This window comes from Branchiostoma lanceolatum, chromosome 16 (assembly GCF_035083965.1).
Source record: "Branchiostoma lanceolatum isolate klBraLanc5 chromosome 16, klBraLanc5.hap2, whole genome shotgun sequence".
Taxonomy (NCBI): Eukaryota; Metazoa; Chordata; class Leptocardii; order Amphioxiformes; family Branchiostomatidae; genus Branchiostoma; species Branchiostoma lanceolatum.
The window spans coordinates 10,685,741-10,704,216 of NC_089737.1; the positions used below are offsets into that span (position 1 = coordinate 10,685,741).

Sequence of the window (18,476 nt, forward strand, 5' to 3'; positions counted from 1 at the left end):
GCTAGGACCTGGCCGGGCTGTGGGCGGAAACGAGAAATCAAAGTGTATATCAATAAATATGTCACATGCTATGCACTTAGATAATTTTTGGTACGTTTTCTGATTTTCGTTGTCTTTTATATTATACTTAACGTTCCCAAAGACTGCCCGTCCGGGCCCCGGATTGGAAATGTGACCCAAGCATTACTCTTATCTAACGAACGTCACTGACGAAAGACAGCGGATGCTGTCTGAAACGTCTGACTGTTTCGAAATTTTATCCAGTTGCTTGAGTAACTATTTTTGGCGTACATTACACTTATCTTTTACACACTCGCACCATTTTTTGGGTGCCCAGAGGATGTCATCCATATAATCAAATCAGTATGGCCGAAGGAGATACATGTAACAAGTTGGGTACTTTCTCTGCCATTGTGAGCAAACACTGACAACGAAGTACAAAACGTAAGCTGACATCAAAAATGTTAACTGTATTTCAATTCAGGAGCCTTATTGTACTGGCTCTTTTCCAAGCCATAAACTTTATCCTCGGAATATTTTGCTACCCCTTATGTAACCCTTAATAACAATGTCTTCATATACTAGTACTTAGAGTGGTTTGACATTTAAACATCCTGTTGCCAACCCCCAAAATGGCACAGCAACTGAGTAAGGCTATCAATTTGAATGTAATAGCTGCTCTTGGTATGGCTCAACTAGCAATCATATGAAATGAGTTATGACAGTATTACTAAGTTTTTATGAGCTGGGGTCTATATGAATATGTATTCACTGTTGCCAATTGCAAAACACAGAGGTCACATTCAAAAGTCTCCAAATTGAACGTGAAAACTTGTTTTGAACACATTATGTATATACTACAGAAACACACACACACATACATATACACAGATGCACACACACATACACAGATGCACACACACACACACACACACACACAGACACACACACACACACACACACACACACACAGATTGGAATCAGAATCTCTCCCAGGACAGATTGGAAATGGGATCTGTCCTAGGGCAAACTAGAATAATTTGATCGTGATTGGGGTCTGTGCTAAGACAGTTCTACATTCTAATACAATGTAGAACAGATTGGGTTAGGGTTAACCTTACTCTCACTCACTCACTCACTCACTCACTCACTCACTCACTCACTCACTCACTCACTCACTCACTCACTCACTCACTCACTCACTCACTCTCTCCCATAGCTTATTAAGCCTTAGGGGCAACATAGCACTACCTTACTCTACTAAACCCTAAATATGTGCTAGTAGAATTGCAAATTGTCCTAAAACAGATAAACTAAAATAGATTTTGTCCTATGGACAGATCCTGATTTCCAACCTGTCCTATGAAAATCTGTGATTGTCTTCAATCCTAATCTCTATATGTGTCACACACATGCACACACACGCACACATAAAGACAGTCATATGCACCCCCCCCACACACACATAAAGACAGTCATATGCACACGCACATGCACGCGCACACACGCGCACACACACACATAAAGACAGTCATATGCACACGCACATGCACGCGCACACACGCGCACACACACACATAAAGACAGTCACATGCACACACACACACACATACACACACACACACACACACACACACACACACACACACACACACACACACACACACAAATCCATGAGCTGATACAGCATGTCCAGGTGTTCCTTCCCAGTGTTCCCTGCCCTTCTCTACATCTCAGTCAGGATTTATAGATCTCCCTACTTTGGCTGATCCACCACAAATGAGCACGCAGCACTGCGGTATTAGGGAGATCACTTCATACCACCCCATGGTATGCAAGTCCTGAGTTATGGCTAAAGCACAGTCTGGTAATGATAAAGGATTTGGGGTAGTGGTGTAGTATAAGTCAGCTTTAAATCAAGAAAATAATAGGTATTCCCTTTGCACTTTGGGGGAGATCGCTTCCCAGTATTAAGCAATAATTCATGGATAGAACTAGAAATAGTAGTAAGTATACGTACTACTAGGTTAGTTTCAGGTTCAAATCAGAAATTCCTGCACTGTGGCTGCACAGCTACAATTCTACCTGAACTAACCTGCAGGTGGAATTACCATCACTGTAAATTCAAAAATTATGTAGAAAATGTTTTATTTCTGTCAAGTTTGAATTTCGAGACGGGTACTTCGCAAAAGCTCAAAACAATCTTATGAAAAATAAGGGCACTCATACGGATATCAAAACTACTAATATAAGGATTGTATTCCAATTTCAATAAATCAAAATATAAATAAGTAGAAGGAGATTTTAGAAATATGCTTCATTCTTCCGTAAATCCTTGGCTACCATTCAAGGATGATATGGCACTTTTCTGCTGAATTTTTTTCTTTGTCTGTAAGACAAAACGAGTCATAACTCTGGCCCAAGCCATAATGCACAGCATCAGCTGTACTACTCATGTCCAAATTACTTCTGGAAGATTACTCAGACACAAATCAATATGTAGGCACAAAAAGGATAGCTAATCTACAGCCCAGTACATCAGACGAGCGGTGTTGCTATTTCTGTGGGCTTTGAAGCCGTAGTCTGCCTGGTAGGATGGATGGTAACATTATGATCTATATGTATGGTGATGCAGGGTACAGCACATATGCACCTTTACTAATGACACCCTGTGGTGGAAAGGTATATTACAGTGTAGCAAAAGTGAGAAAATCATTCATTCTTCAACTGGTGGTTTTGCGCTCGGGGATATGATTACGGGGTCGTGGACTTGACACTTGTAATCAAGCCCGTCCATCTTTAATGTAACATTCTCTATCTGGATCTAGCGTTGTCAACTGGGGCTGATCATGATGCCCTCAGTGTAAGTCACTAACTCCACAGACACAAGTTACAAGCTGTGTCTTCTACAGCAAAAGGTTTTGGGTTTTTTTTAACTACAGTATCTCCTATCAAAACCCTGTCTGTATTTGATCTAAAAGTTCTTGGGAATTAAAGCATCTCAATTCTGACTTGATAACACAATTTTTCTAAACTTTTTTTGGTACTACTGGTGAATGAATGAATGAATGAATGAAAACTGGTAGTGGATTGTTGTTGTGAAAATAGGCCTGGAGGTTTCACATATCAAAATCATGAAATAATGTGAATACATTCAAGCGTGGATCAAAGTTTGGTGTTTTTTTGCAGTAACCACTTCAGTGCAAACTTAAAATTTCCACGAAAAGGCATGTTTTAATTATGCCCGCTTCCCCCCCCCCCTTGTTTCATCTGCAAACTAGCTTTAAACACTCCGTTTTTTCTGCACCACAAAATTAAATCACTGCAAACTCAAATTCATTTACAGCACTCTCAACACACTGTGTGGGCCGAACAAGTATTTCGAATTAAGATAAAAGGCATTGATTTGACTTGACATTTAGGCCAGAGAATATCTACAATTATGAAGATTCAACAGAAAAGGCAAAACTGATATATAAGACACTGCATTTTCTAAACTCATTTGCACGTGGAAAGGCAACTTTGGGGGTCTTAATTGTCCTTGTGGATGGGGATGTAAAGTCGGCGGCCCATGTATGAGGGAGCTTATGTCGTCAAACCTCTGAACATTAAAGAATCCAACACAAAATATCTAGACTGAAGAGTATGAAAGCCATTGCAAAGCTGCACTGAGCTACTAGCTAACAAAAAAGCGACTTGCTTTGTCCCTAGTCTGAGTTACACTTTACCTTTACTCATAGCACGGTATTAAACCTGTCCTTGGTGCTGGAGAAAAAGTAGTTGTGGTGTTGATACATGTCCATGACTTACAAGTTGACTACCATTTGGTTACCAGGGGGAGCCTTGCATGGCCGTTTTTACAGCCGAATGGCCATTGGTATCCGGTCCGAAATGAAGGAGTACGAGTGACCCAAGGGCTCACATAGATCAGCTGTTTGAACTGAGATCCGCGCCGGCAGACGTCGTTTCATATGAGTCTTATTTCCTGTCCAAGTCTCCACCCGAGCATCCCTGCGAGCGTAAACAGACCACTGAGGTGAATCAAGCTTCAATATCCTGATCTGAACATGTCTATCATCCAGTACTGCTCCAACTCACAATACCGCCAGTCAGAAGAGTCTAATGTTATACAACTTTAAATTTATAAGTTTAAAAGTTTGATAACAAAAGACTATGCTACAGTATGATGTAAAGGCAATCTTGTTAGAATCATTTGCCAATCTTCAAAAATAATTTTCTAGAACGTTTCAGTATTGAAGCCTCTACTTTTCACATAAATTCCATAGTAAATTAGTATTTATGTGAATTGAAAATCAAAACATGAACAGAGAAGCAAAACAATCTGATTAGAATGTGCTCTCAAAAAGAGAGTAGCCAATATTGCATGAAAGGGGAAGCGAACTACAGAAACAGGTGTTTTAATTCTTCACAGTCATATCAATTTTCTGATTTTCCAAGCCATAATCTGCTCTGTAGACCAGATCATCTGTCTTCCACTGACGCTGGTGATAAGGGAACGGCACGGAGAGGATTTATCCGGGATTTAAACTTCATAATGCCCCGCAGCAATAGGATTATACATACAGAAGGGCCATGTCTATCGAATCAAATCTTTTATACCGTCTGACATTAGGATTTAGGATTTTCCTGCAATTTCCTCTTCCAGACAAGGTACTGAGAAAAGGAGATTGTTGTCAGTGAAGGCTGTATTGTATAGAACATACCAAGTCTGACTTCCATTTCTCACCTGATTTCCTTCTGATATAATCATATCGCTCATACGATAACATTGTATGGTATTGCAGCGGAACTTCCCGTTTTGATATCTCAACTTCTATACAAGCTGTGGTCACGATTTTTGGTTGGTAGATAGCTTTTGTGCTAATGGGAAGAAGGGACATAAAGTTTGGGCCCTCTAGGTTCTTCTTTGTTAAAGAAAAAAGATACCATAGACGGAATGTGTTTTCTCTAACACATGATTCTAGCTCACTATCTTATAATGCTAGGACTCATGGCATGGCCTGGTAAAGATTCCCTTGGGACACTGATAAAGTTCTAGCTCAAGGAAAACTGGCTTAAAGGCAGGAGTTTACCATTCTATGCACAACCTGAAAGTAGAGAAATTGGGTAGTGAGAATCTATGTTGTTGTACATGATTGTATAAAGAAAGTAGACAAGGTATAAAAACATCTTTTCATATTTCAAAGCATTTGATATGAATCATAATTTGTGCGGATGCGTACTGGTCTGTAAGTACATTATCACATAAAAGATATTATGGGAGTTATTTATCTTGACAAATTGTAGTTTGTATATTATCATAATGTTGATTGTATGTTGTTGTTTTGTACTCCAGGAAGACTAGCTACTTAATGATTGTATGATAGCAAATGGAGTAGCTGACTTTAAGGTATCCTAGTCCGAATCTGTCCCGAAACATCTGTATCAGTACCTGTTTTTACATTTTAGATATGTCCTATGTGCTATATTTGCGGAACTGCTGTATATGTGTACCAAGGCTGATAATCATGGCTGCTGCCATATATTCAGCTGCTGTTAGAAAGGTATCAGCATAGAAGATTTAAACTCAATATAGCCACCAAAGTGCACTTCTTATAGTCATCTGATGTGGAAGGACCTCATCCATGTTTTTAAAACTTGCGAAAGAAAAGTTTTGTCCATACTGAAGAACTGGACTACAGGAGCCAGTGGTGAATGAATGGTTGAACTTCTTTCACTCTGATTCAGCTGTCAACATGGCCTTTTCATGATGAATGATGTCCAGATTCAGGCTCAAGGTCATTTCCATCTACACGGCAACTGACAATGATTTAGAAGCAATGTTTAATACGTTTTATATCTTACCATAAAAGGACGGAGCACAATCTTGCTTTAAGTACAACAGATTTCAAGACACTTGGTGCCATAAGCAGATATGATTACATCCTTTGTTGTGACAATTCTCACAATAGGCACAAATATAATATTACTCATCTTAGCCTATATTTGTTAGTAAGTAGAATTTTAACATTTAATTTGCATTTTCATTTTGTAGTTTGTAGTTGACCGAAGGAAAGTTACTGTACTTTTTAATGCATCAATGAAGCATCAGATTCTATCAATAAGTATTATCATCTAAGTCATAACGGCTGAACAATTTATGTTATGCTGTCATCATTTTCTCCCAATGGAGTGAACAAAACTAACAAAAGAAATCTGACAACATTTGCTCGGGAAGAGAGGCCAGGGTTTTCTCTCCCTCAGTACTGACTATAGTGCTAATCTTCCCACCGGCAGCATTAGTTGCTATGTTATGATGCTCCGTTATTGCATCACTATTGTAGGGGAGCTTAGGGACCAGGGCCTAGTGGGAAATACTGCCACAAGAAGGATGGATTCTCACACATGCTCTGACTTTGACGCAGTGCTGACTTTCACATGTCTCAATGGGATGGGGGGAACGTATCTACGGGGGTCGCTAACGTAGTCATAACACATGTGCCTGTACTTGGCTACTGTCCAGTTACCCGATGCATATTTGCAGGCTTTTAGCTAGGATTTTTTTTTTTTACTCAATGGTCACCACGTAACGAAGACCTGAAGGTCACTTCAAGGCGTGACTAGCTCATCTGCTCACTAAGAGTGAGGACTAACTGACCCATTAGGAGAAGCAGGGTTACGAAGGCTGCTCGGGAAATTCCCTCCCCCTTTTAGCCAGAATGGCTTGATCCAATCACACCAGGTTTAAAGACAAGGTGTAAAAATTGGGGGTGGGGGGTGGTGCCCGTATGGATTAACAATTAGTAGCTTTGAATGTCAATCAATTGTCATGCTGTGTCTGGTATGAGGAAAAAACAACGGTGACAATGTGTGTACATAATTTATGTAATACTATATATTTACCAGGGAAACAGGGTATCTTCTGGGTATCCCCTGCAAACTGAGGGCATCTAATTTCTTTCTCTTCCTAGTGTGCTACATTTGCCTGCCTGTAATATAAAGCTCCTAGCTGACACACCACACCTCTCAGTTTGGAAGTTGAGACTCACAAGATGAAGTATTTCAATTTGAACAAGCCGAAGACCCACCCGGGGTCTCGCTGTTACGGATTTGGGTGGGTTTAAGATGTACCTGATTGAGTCCGTGGAAATGTATATTATGCAACTTGTACGCATGTTAGAGGAATATGGAATGCTGCCCTCTGGTGAAGCTGTCCCGGTGGATTTGAATGGAATAAGGGAGCAGCTGCTGACATGGTGGGAAGTTGATGGAATTCTAAAATGTGCCCGACAAAGAGAGAATTCTGCTGGTCAGGAAAAGTTGGGCACATCATATTTATATTACACAGTCAAGCAGTATCGAAAAAGAGAACATCTTTAATGATCATAGACAATGGCATTATCATGATCATAATCAACAGTGGGGAGGTAATGTAATGGAAAATATATTTGTCAAGGGCCAACAAGGATTGCAGAGAAATAGAATAGGACATTCATACAATTACTCCAAGAATTAAGGCCACACCATTTTAATTTCTTGGTTAAAGGAATTTTAAAAACTGCCAGATTGGAAAATCAACAGGAAAACAGAATCTCAGAGGAAAGTTTGTACTTTGGTGCACACAATTTCAGGGAGTGAACACTGGGTCAGGTGCAAGTTTTCACCCCAGCCTTCTATTTTCATGATTTTTCTGTTGCTAAAATTAAAAAAGAAAATCCGTTATCCAAGAAATTAAATTGGTGTGGCCTTAGCTACTTATGAAAGAGAACTTAGCCTTGGGGCCTTTATATGATTAATGGTACAAAACATGTCTTCTGATGACAACGTTCTTGAAAGAGGCAGAGACAGATGCATAGGTCACAACTCATCCCATGGGGGAGGATGCACACATGTATGGAAGCTGGAGTGACAGCAGAAGAGATTGTATGGAATAGTTGTCACCATGCCAGGAAATATAAGGCACTGGAGACGTGTTCCTCGCCTAACCGGATGGTCTCAGTACCAAATCCTTTATGCGTTTGTGAAGGTTAGACATCCAGGTAAACAATATATAAAGAGAATTCAAACTCTACAACTGGATAAGAGTTCAGAGATTTATTTCCGGACGTTTCGAAAGACATCCATCACTCTTCTTCAGCATCACTAAAATGAACTAGCGGAACTAACAAATCCTTTATGAAGTTGGCTTAGAAGTTAGGCAGAAAGTCAGCTTACTTTAAGTTAAGTAAAACTTGACACACAAAAAATCATCTTATCTAACACCATTTTACCCAGACTGGAACCCATATTAATCTATCTATATATTGTTTTATGCATTGTATTGTATCGTATTAACTATGTATGTATCATGATAGTGTAAGGATCTTACTGTATGTTCGTCTGTATTTGTGGGTCAGCCGTTACCAGCGAAAGCTGCCTAGGCTGACCCAGTGTAATGGCCTGTCTTTCATTTTCAATAAATACAAATACAAATCTCTGGTTGAGACACTCCAACAATCCGTTCCACACAGAATAGTCTTACCCCCTTTCCTACTGAAAAGTTTGGTCCTTACCTCAGTTTTCATTCTGAAGCAAATATTTCAGACTGCTTGTTTAAAAGCTAATGTTACCATGCTGTTATGAGGACCGTGTGAATCAAACCCAATGAAAACTCTTGCCTATAATTTTAGGAAAATATTCAGACGCTAATCCTTTCTCTATTAACGAGCGCCAGACCATTCCGCAGGAAACTGAACTGAAGCCGGAATACGATGGATACAAAGCTATTTCCCCCAATAAAAACATTCTTAACCACCTTTTCCATAAAGGAAGTATGCTTCTTCTGGAACTTTTCCGTGAAGACCAATACATAGTGTTAGTGCAGCCGTAGTCTGAATACAAAACAGGTCTGAGATTGGCAAATTTATATTTGGTAGCGTTTGTCATGCCCCATTACACCGTGTGACAATCTGAAGCTGTTGTCAGTGTCATTACAGAGAAGTGGTGCCTCAGGAGCTTTCCTTGGTGCTGAACAACCTTCAAACGGTAATTTGATGTAATGGCTTCTCCTTGTCATCTGTGTGGCAGGCCTGGATTCTGCATTAACTACAAGGCTGATGTCTGATGGTGTATTCAAGGCTTTTTTACTCCATGTACAGAGTCTATGTTTTTGAAATGTTGAAAAGGAATGGGTTTTTAGCTTTATTTTCAAGCTTGAGTGTTGCTTGCCAGAACAAATGGCAAGGGTATATAATAATCCACTGACACATGTAGCACAGAGAGAGACAACAATGTTAGATGTAGTGATACGTCCATGTATGCTGACAACCAGTATTGATAGAAACTTTAACTCGCAGTCCTTGAGTCTGTAACAACTGTTATTTCACTGTGCTGTTCAGCAGAACACAGTATTTATCCATGATCCCCAGATCTATGACGCAGGTACATTAAGTATAGAAGACTGAAGTAACGTCTTATGTGAGAGGCATCCAAGTGGTCTAAACCCTAACACATTCATTTTCTTGTCTCTCTACTATGTGTAGGAATGACTAGAAATTTGAGTTTTTTTATTCAAGTTTCAAGCTTCATAAAATGCTCTGGATGCCTTTAACTATGAAATCCCCCAAGGGTGAATACTGTGTTCTGTTACCTTTAGAAATGATGTTTGCCATTCTGTAACCTTACTCCAGGTCCAAGTGGTGCCAATGCATGGCCAAGTTCAATGTCAGGCTGGACACGGGATTGTGAGGTCACGACTTTGATTCTTAAAATTTCTGTTTAGATTTTGTGTCCTTGGGAGAGGAATTTAACACACATTCCTCACTCCACCCAGGTACAAAAGTGGTACCTGACTTTGGTTGGGGAGGTAAAAAGGTGACTAAAGGAGAGGGATGGGCTCCACCTTTTAATACAATGCCCAAGACACAGTGGATTAAAGGGGCCCAAAGCAATATTGGCCTGAAAATAGGACTTTGAAAGTCAATTTATCTAGTCATTTATATACATGATTACTTCAAACAACAATTATAGGTATAACGACATACACGATGCAAAAATATGACGTCGTTGTGATGTGATGTAAGAACTCACTGAAAATCATCGCTGGGGTTTTTGTAGGCTCGCGAAACTAAGGTGATCATCATACGGCACGTTTTTGCGAGGTTTTAAAAGGCTCAAAGTATGAAGTTATTCTGCAAATGAGCTAAACGGTGTTAGTAAATAAAGATTTCAGATTTTTTTATTTCCATTTTTTTGCCCTAATATTGCTTTGGGCCCCTTTAACAACCCACTGCCCCTACAGAAAAGGCTATGGGACTGCTTACCGATAATGGAGATGGGTTTCCTGGCGAATCTGAAGCGACCTCGGATGCCCACATACTTGCTGCGACAGCCCGCCGACCACAGCCGCACGATGTACTCCAGACCAAAGAACACCACCAGGAATATTTCCTACAAGGGGGTCAAGTTCAGGAACATTTCAGTCTGACACAGAAATATGTTGGATACTTATAGTGAGATAAGTTAATTCACAAAACTTTATTCAACACTGAACTTGAACTCAATCTATTGCCATTGTGCTATACATTGCTATGCGATGACACCAAGCAGACTATGCACTTGCAGTCATTAAAAATCCTTTTTCATGTTACATGTACTTGCAATTAGCCTACGGGCAAGAATTTGAAATAAACTTTTAATTACCAAACTAACTTCCACGACCATTTCATCCTCATGATCACCATTATATATAATCATGGTTGTATGGCCAGCTTTTTTCAAAAGCATTTCTTGTTTGCGTTGGAACAATGTACACGGATTAGGATTTTAACTCTGTACACAAATTATGTTATACTTACCATCCAGAAGAGAGTTGCATTTGCCAGGACCGTGTAGCTGTCTATTGTAGAGAGAACACTGAAGATCAGGCACACCAGCACCATCACAAACCTGCACAGGGCAAGACAGCAGAAACAACGCAATCAGAGATGGCAGACTTCACCCCTCAGCAGTGTTCTCGCCAGGCCTTTTCAGCATAGGGGCCTCAATGCTGTGATCTGGACCCCCGATGCTGTGATCTGGACCCCGATGCTGTGATCTGGACCCCGATGCTGTGTTTCAATGAGCATAGGGGTGTTTCTTTCTGGGAAGAACCTTCATAAATCTTATAAAAAGTTCTTATTTGGCTTTAGAATGAGGCTGTGACAGAGGAAAAACGTAACTTCACAAAATTTATCCCTCAAAATGCAGTAAATAGTGTTTTATTTGGTTAAGAATTTAAAAATTTTGTGCGGGAAGATGCCAGACTCCCTACTGTTATCATGGCTTTGGCACACCGCGAGTGACTTGCGCCGTGCAAAGTTGGCCTTCCGTACCTGACCCCTACACTGTGAAAAAATCCTGGTGAGAACACTGCTCAGACAATATGGGCTCTCTGGCAGAACATACAGACATTGCACCTCAGAAAGTCATACACAGACAAACCAAAAACAAAACAGTCAAATTACCCACATATGATAAATATAATATATTATATATGAACAGATCAAAACTGGAACACTGTACTGTGTGCATGCTCTAGTCTGATCAACCCTTATAAGAACACAAGGTCCTCTCGGTGACTGACGGCAAATACCTTAAAGTTTAAGCTGGGGGAATCAGACCCTACTAATATGGCTTACGTTATCAAGTAATATTTGATTATTCCAAAGTTCACTATGGGTTGTCATCACATGTTTTGAAAAAGTTTCCACAGTGACATTTCAAGAAAAAATAAAAACTTAACACCAATGTTCCAACTTGATTCTGGTGAAAATGAGTACAAAGCTTCAGTCAGAGACATCCTTAAATTTGAATGGGACATAAAGTGGCAGTCTATGAATGTTAAAGAACCCACCACACCTCTCCAGCATGTGTGGATTAAACCTTTGAGTTGTTTCTTATGCAGATTGTATTTTTAAAAAGAGCCTAGTCTTACAAAGCATTATACCCTAGGCAGTTTAACTTGTTATGCAAACAAATGCTGCACCGAGACATTATTTGCTTTCCTCTGTAGCTGTACCTGAAATCCACCTTTTCCTTGGCTGGTTGTTTGGCAAGTAAAGCATTCACGGTTAGGGGAGGGTACCTAAATATGACTTACAGGTATCACATTAGAAAGAGAGAAATGATAGCTCGCTAAATCTGCTCTGCTTTGGCCTTAAATGATTTGTTGTTTTCTTGGACCCAGTAAGCCCAAAAACTTGTGACCATCTTTCAATCAGTCCAAAAACTGTCTTAACCTCATTAAGATATCTATGCAGAGCAGGGGTTTTTCTAGAAAAATTCAATAAGAGGGAGCACACACAGGCGAGGGAGCAAATTCTATGTATTTTTGAAAGAATCGATCGCTGAGTGAAGGCTGTACGCTGGAAATTAACCTAAAATCTGAATTCGACAAGGGGGCGCTAGGCTGAAACAAGAGGGCGCAGCGCCCCTTTTTCCTGATTTAGATGAACCCCTGCAGAGTTTTGATATTAAAACTGGTTTTCCAGTCCTATCGTTAGTCACTGACGAAACAGCGGATGCTGTCTGAAACGTCTGACTGTTTCAAAATTTTATCCAGTTGCTTGAGTAACTATTTTTGGCGTATCTTACTACCTGGATGTGTAACCTTTCTCAAAGTCCAAAAACTGGTCCACTGATTTTTTCCAGCCCATTTTTTCGGACACGGGCACAGCAAGAAATACTGGATTTATCCCACCCCTATTCTCCTTTTAGACTGACTGACAGAAAGAGAGGTTCTCCTTATAATTAGTAGTACTGACGGACAGCACAATTGGCTTGAAATACTGAATTGTCTGTTTTCTACAGTATGTGACTCACAGAGAATCTGTCTTCCTTTAGCTTGCTAAATTACAAGATGTTTGTGCAAATACCAAAACCCAGTTTCTAAGCACATCTATCTAGTCATGACTAATAGTAGGATGCGTATGTGTCCTTCCAAGGTGACTAAAAGTTGTGGGCCATCAAATGTCGGGGTGGAAACAGCTCTCTACTGCAGGATGACAGATGAGTACAACACCCCTCCCAGCCTGATAGTTAATCCTCTGATAGATATCCACAGGCCATAGCAGCACTAGCCTGTCCCATCAACAGTCAGTCACCAGGGCTTTAGTATGGAAACTTCTGTTTCAAGTCCCAGGGCACAAAATTACAAAACTGGGTGTACACATTATGCACTTTTGAAGGGATGTCCCTGTAGCTCAATTGGTAGCAGCCTCACAGTTGAGCTCCTGGTTCCAATTGGTTGGTAACTGGAATACCCCGGTTCAAATCCTGGGACAGGACATCTTGTTTGCCGGGGCTACACTGTCGTTCAGAAGGGACATTCGTCGTCACGCGAGGTCGTCACCGCAAATTGACAGCATTTTTGGACAGTCGTGGATGTGTCGCACAAAATTCAGCCGGTTGGGGCTGCAAAATCCTTTGGATGGGATGTAAAATGGGGGACCTATGTCTGAGGAGGTGCCTCAAGCACGTTAAAGGGAAGGTCTTACTAGCAACCCCTCCTTGAAAAAAACCTGAGTAAGTAAAAACTATGTCTGTCCTTGGTGCTGAACTCCATGACAAGGATTATTAGCTCTGAGAAGGGCCTTCAGCTCTGACGTTAGGTGTATACATTATGGTATTGTTTATGGTTGTGTTTTTTGACCCCCCTAGCAGCTTTCTCAGGTACCGCAGCATTACAGACTGACACCCCCTTGAGTGGAATAGTCCATAGATAGCTGGACTACCCCAGGTCAACGACCTCAATTTGGAACACGTACCTAGCCTGAGTACCAGCCTCCGTAGTGACCGCTGGCTCAAGCGATTTTTTTTGAGCCAACGGTCACTACTGAGGCTGGTACTCAGGCTAACACGTACCCAGCTGGCTTGTGACTTGTTGAGCATTAGCTGTTCGAGCGCATTATAAGACATCAGCACCCTGATAAAGCCATAAGAATCTTAACTCTTTGTCACATCTGTTAACTACACATTGCCAAAACATAAATCATTCTATGATAATCCTCTTATCTATGAAATAACATATCAACTGATAACCTGCTTTTCTGTTATTAAAACACTTCCAGCTGTGACTTATGTGTTGTTTTATTACCCCTTGGCCCTGTAGCTATATACAGTAAATTCATTTATTTTCACTGGGACAGTGGGACTTAATTTCACGATAGAAAGGGACAGGGTGTTTTTGTAGTGTTTTAAATTCGCAGTTAAAACAATTCTGCGGTACAATTAGTAATATATTAGAAACGCATATTTTGCTGTCATGAATTTGTAGTGGAGAGGTAAGTGGGGAAAATATAAATCAAAACCACCACAAACATTTCTAAATTACAGTACTGTCAAAATTTGGACAGTTTTTTACAGCTGCTAGGATGGAGTGAGGTGTGATATAGGAACCAGTTGAATTCAGCCAACCGGTCTTGAATAGTACATGTTCATTAAAGGTTTAGGGAGACTATTTTCAAGTTTTGTTTCTCTGGTCTTTGAAGAAATTTAACAAACACTGTTGTATATTCAGGGCCCTGCTCAGACCACTCAGTCTGAATTCAACTCACACCCTAGCTCACTCTAGCAGCTGTAAAATAGAAACTGTTACCGGGTAAGAGTTTGGAAATAAAAATAGACGGGTGACCTATAGAGATATGTATTTTTATGCATGTAAGATTTCAGACTCCTCCTATTACTGGAAGTGGGTCAGGGGAAATCTTTAGGCCACATCAATCCCTTTTTTTTGTTCTCATTTTTATATAAAAATCAAAATTTCAGCAAGCGGACATCATGAAAACAGATCTACAGGGCAGGGAGAAAAACTTACATCAGACTACATATTTTCACTCCCTGAAACTGTGTATCATTCATGGTACCGACTTTCCCCTCAGAGTCTGTTATCATGTTGATATTCCAATCTAATATTATCTTTAAAAGCCGAGAATCAAGAAATCAAATTGGTATGGCCATATTGAACAGCCCTCGCAAGATCTATGTCCTTTCCGCTCTACGTCCAGGGCTCGAAATTCATTGGTGCACCTAACCTAGAAAGTTGGGTGCACAGAAAGAATTTTGGGTGTACAACAGGAAATAAAGAACGGTGGTATTACTAAGAATGATAGCAAAACACAATAAATCAATTATAAACCCTACTGCCTCTCTGGAAAACTTGAGTCTGCAATTCTGTAGCTCACTAAAAGTACAACAAAGATTTCATCGCTTTTTCTGATACTGTACTTGAATTAAAGGAATATTCTGTGTACTAGTATACAATATTAGATTTACAAAAACATCTAGTAGGTGCACTGGTGCACCCACTGTCAAAGGTTAGGTGCACAGCTCCTATTTTGGGTGCGTACAGAGGCATGTGCACTCAGTACTGTAAATGCAGAAATGTTCGCGGTGGTGTCAAGTTCGCGGTTTTCGCGGCGACCGTTTCACCGCGAACTTAAAACCACCGCAAACATTATTGTCCAATACTGTAGCAGTATGTGACTAGAGCGCTGCCGCAAACTTAAAGCCACTGCGAACACCCCATTTTCGCCTTAGCGCGAAATAAAAACCATGCATTTTACTTAAAGGCACTTACAGTATTTTGAAGTCTGAAGACGCCACATTTGGGATAGGTTCATTACTCATCATACCTGTGCAAACGTGTTTCAACATGTCGCTCCAAGCTTTAATGTGGGATTAGCCCCAGCCTTGGTGTGCTAATCCTTATCTCAAGCTGAGAAACCCACCGCACTTAATGATGCCAACCAGGTGGTGCCATGGCGTCATGGGGGATTTGTGGGCAAAATAAATCCGTCAAGTTGACAAATCACATTGTGGAAAACTGCACTAAGTATAGACATGGGGAAAATTAAAACATGTCAATTAATGATACATACTAATAGTCATGATGAATAGGAAACAACAGAACTGTAGTGTATATACGTCTGTGCTTCAAATTAACCTACCTATAGGCCTAGGAAAATTATGTTGTGTTTCTGACAACAGTTCTGAAAAACATGACGACCCAGGATTGAACCGGGTCTCCCTGTTACCGACTAATTGTGAAGCTGCTACCAGTTGAGCTATAAGAACATTGATACATTTAGGTACGCAGCACTATACTACACTTTACACTCATCTGCAGTTAGGACCTACGGATCAAAAACTCACACAAAACCTCCACAGGGCCTGTGTGGTCAACGTGGACATCTTTCAGAAATCTCCACCCGAGAAGAAAGACGAAGATAATAAGCGATTCATCAGCAATATACATGTATTATTTTTGGAGGTAGCCCAAACCTTTTAACTTCTTCACAGGCCCAACTAAGTGCTATCTACTACCACTAAAAAAAACAAGATCATACTTGTAGGTTCATGATCATGAGATATTAAACCCGAAAGTTTGGCTGCATTACCATAGAACGCTGCTAGGAGGTCCTTAATCAAACTTCTCCTTTATGTTGCCGACACCTTCCCACATATTCTAAGTATCAGATCCATCTACAGCTTCATAAATTATGATGTTCACACACACACACAAATACACAGACCCAATAGCATAACATTCTTGGACATAATCATTCATCTTATATTTACATGGAATTATAGGAAACAAAGTACCAAGTTCCTACTACCAACTAATAATTAAATCATATATCATATTTCATATAAAAGACAAACATTTGGACAAGAGCAGTTATTTACTAGAAAAAAGGAAAAGAGAAATTTTAGCACGTAGAATTCATAGTTATACACCATTTTCTCCTGTAGGAGACTGAAACACATGATAAAGCAAAGTAAAGGCCAGAGAGAATATAATTCATCATGACAGAAGGCTAAGATAACATTGATAAAAGAAAGACAGATGACAAATAGCTCTGCCACCCATTTATTGTCCCTTAATCCGGATGTCGGGTGTTTGAGTAAGTTCTCTCATGTACGTGCATACAGCTGAGTTATAGAGATCTTTAAAAAACAGGAAGCAGAGGTTTAGAATTAGAAGTGTGACTAGGCGAGTATGATGCTATCATTGATAGATGGTGGAGGGAGGCTCACCGCTTTGGGCCCGAGTCATAAATCTGTGCAGCGTCTTTTGAAAGCTAAAAATAGAGCTCCTTGAGAGTATTATATTATATCATACTGCGCATATGATATATTCCCAGGGGATCGGGGGGAGTTTAGGTGGCTCGATGTCCTGTCAGTGAGAAGAAGACATAAAAAGAAGGATCATAAATAACAGACAGGTTCTAATATCTCAAATAATATCTTGGCAAAATTCTAAAAAGTAAACATACACTTGGCCAAATGGATACTTTGGATACATAAAGACAAAAAAATGTAAAATTAAAACCCACTTAACAGGTGAACTACAAACTGAAATTGTGTTGGAAATTACAGTTCAAACTAGTTCTACCAACACAGATGAACTTTCAAGCTAATATCTATCTATGTCCGACTATTGCTTTCTTAATCTTATTACAGTTTTCATTCCATTGTCACTCTATCTCAGCCAATACTTTAAAAAAATGTTATTATGATTATTATAATCCATCCATCAGACTCCTTCAAATTACATCTTCTTCTCATCTTAAGTAATTACATAAAGTCTCTTTAATAACCTAATATTATCAAAATGCATTGATTAATGTTTTCTTCAGATCCAATAAATATTTTGGTTGATGAAACTTTTCGGTTTGAATTCTTAATCCATAAAAATTTACCAATAAAATCTGACTAAGTCTTGCATGCATGTGTTTTGGATCTGATGTGGAGGCAAATCAGTTTCTGCACTTTTGCTTCAAATTAGGGGTCTCAAGAGTATGTCATCCGTAAAATTGAAATTGTGTTGCCTTACTAATCTTTTCACTTTGACCTTTTTCAATAAGCAGGTAGGTGAGGTTCTACCACTGTGTGCACAATTGATTTAAAGGAGCACTAAACTAACTAGGGGGTGTTACATTGTATTTTCCAAAAGATTATGTACAGTTATCAAGGACTAGTGAGGCATCTCCTCAAACATGGGACCCCCATTTTACGTCCCTTTTCAAAGACTGGTGCAGCCCCAACCAGGATAACCTTCCCATATTGGGACCGGGGTCTCCCAGTTACCAACTAATTGGAACCAGGAGCTCAACTGTGAGGCTGATACCAGTTGAGCTACAGGGACGTCCCACGTTCACATGTGGTAGAGTGGTTAAATTGGTTTGTTTCACAGGATGTTGTTAAATTTACGTGCTAATACTTTTGTGCCAGCTGTGAGGATAGATATTGTAACAAGTTGTCAACATGGATTTCCACAGGAGTTCTCAGCTGTTTAGGCCAATTTCTCGCATCACACGTTTAAACTAAAGATTGTAGTTGTACTGCAAAGTTTAATACAAAAACCTGTCCATCTTTCCTGAATACAATCTCAAGTACTCTCAAGGATTAATAGTTAGATAAGTTTGTATGTTGTTATAATTGGCTGAGGCAGAAAA

The 18,476-nt window shown here is 39.9% G+C and overlaps 1 protein-coding gene across 1 annotated transcript in view; it reads right to left on the bottom strand.

Annotated features, from left to right (window-relative positions):
- LOC136422221 (potassium voltage-gated channel subfamily KQT member 1-like) overlaps positions 1-18,476 on the bottom strand; it is a 118,217-nt gene that overhangs the window by 86,876 nt on the left and 12,865 nt on the right. Inside the window, exons 2-3 of the mRNA XM_066409867.1 lie at positions 10,836-10,926; positions 10,302-10,428 (exon numbers count right to left, since the gene is read on the bottom strand). Coding sequence (XP_066265964.1) covers positions 10,302-10,428; positions 10,836-10,926 — 218 coding nt within the window. The remainder of the gene's footprint in view (positions 1-10,301; positions 10,429-10,835; positions 10,927-18,476) is intronic.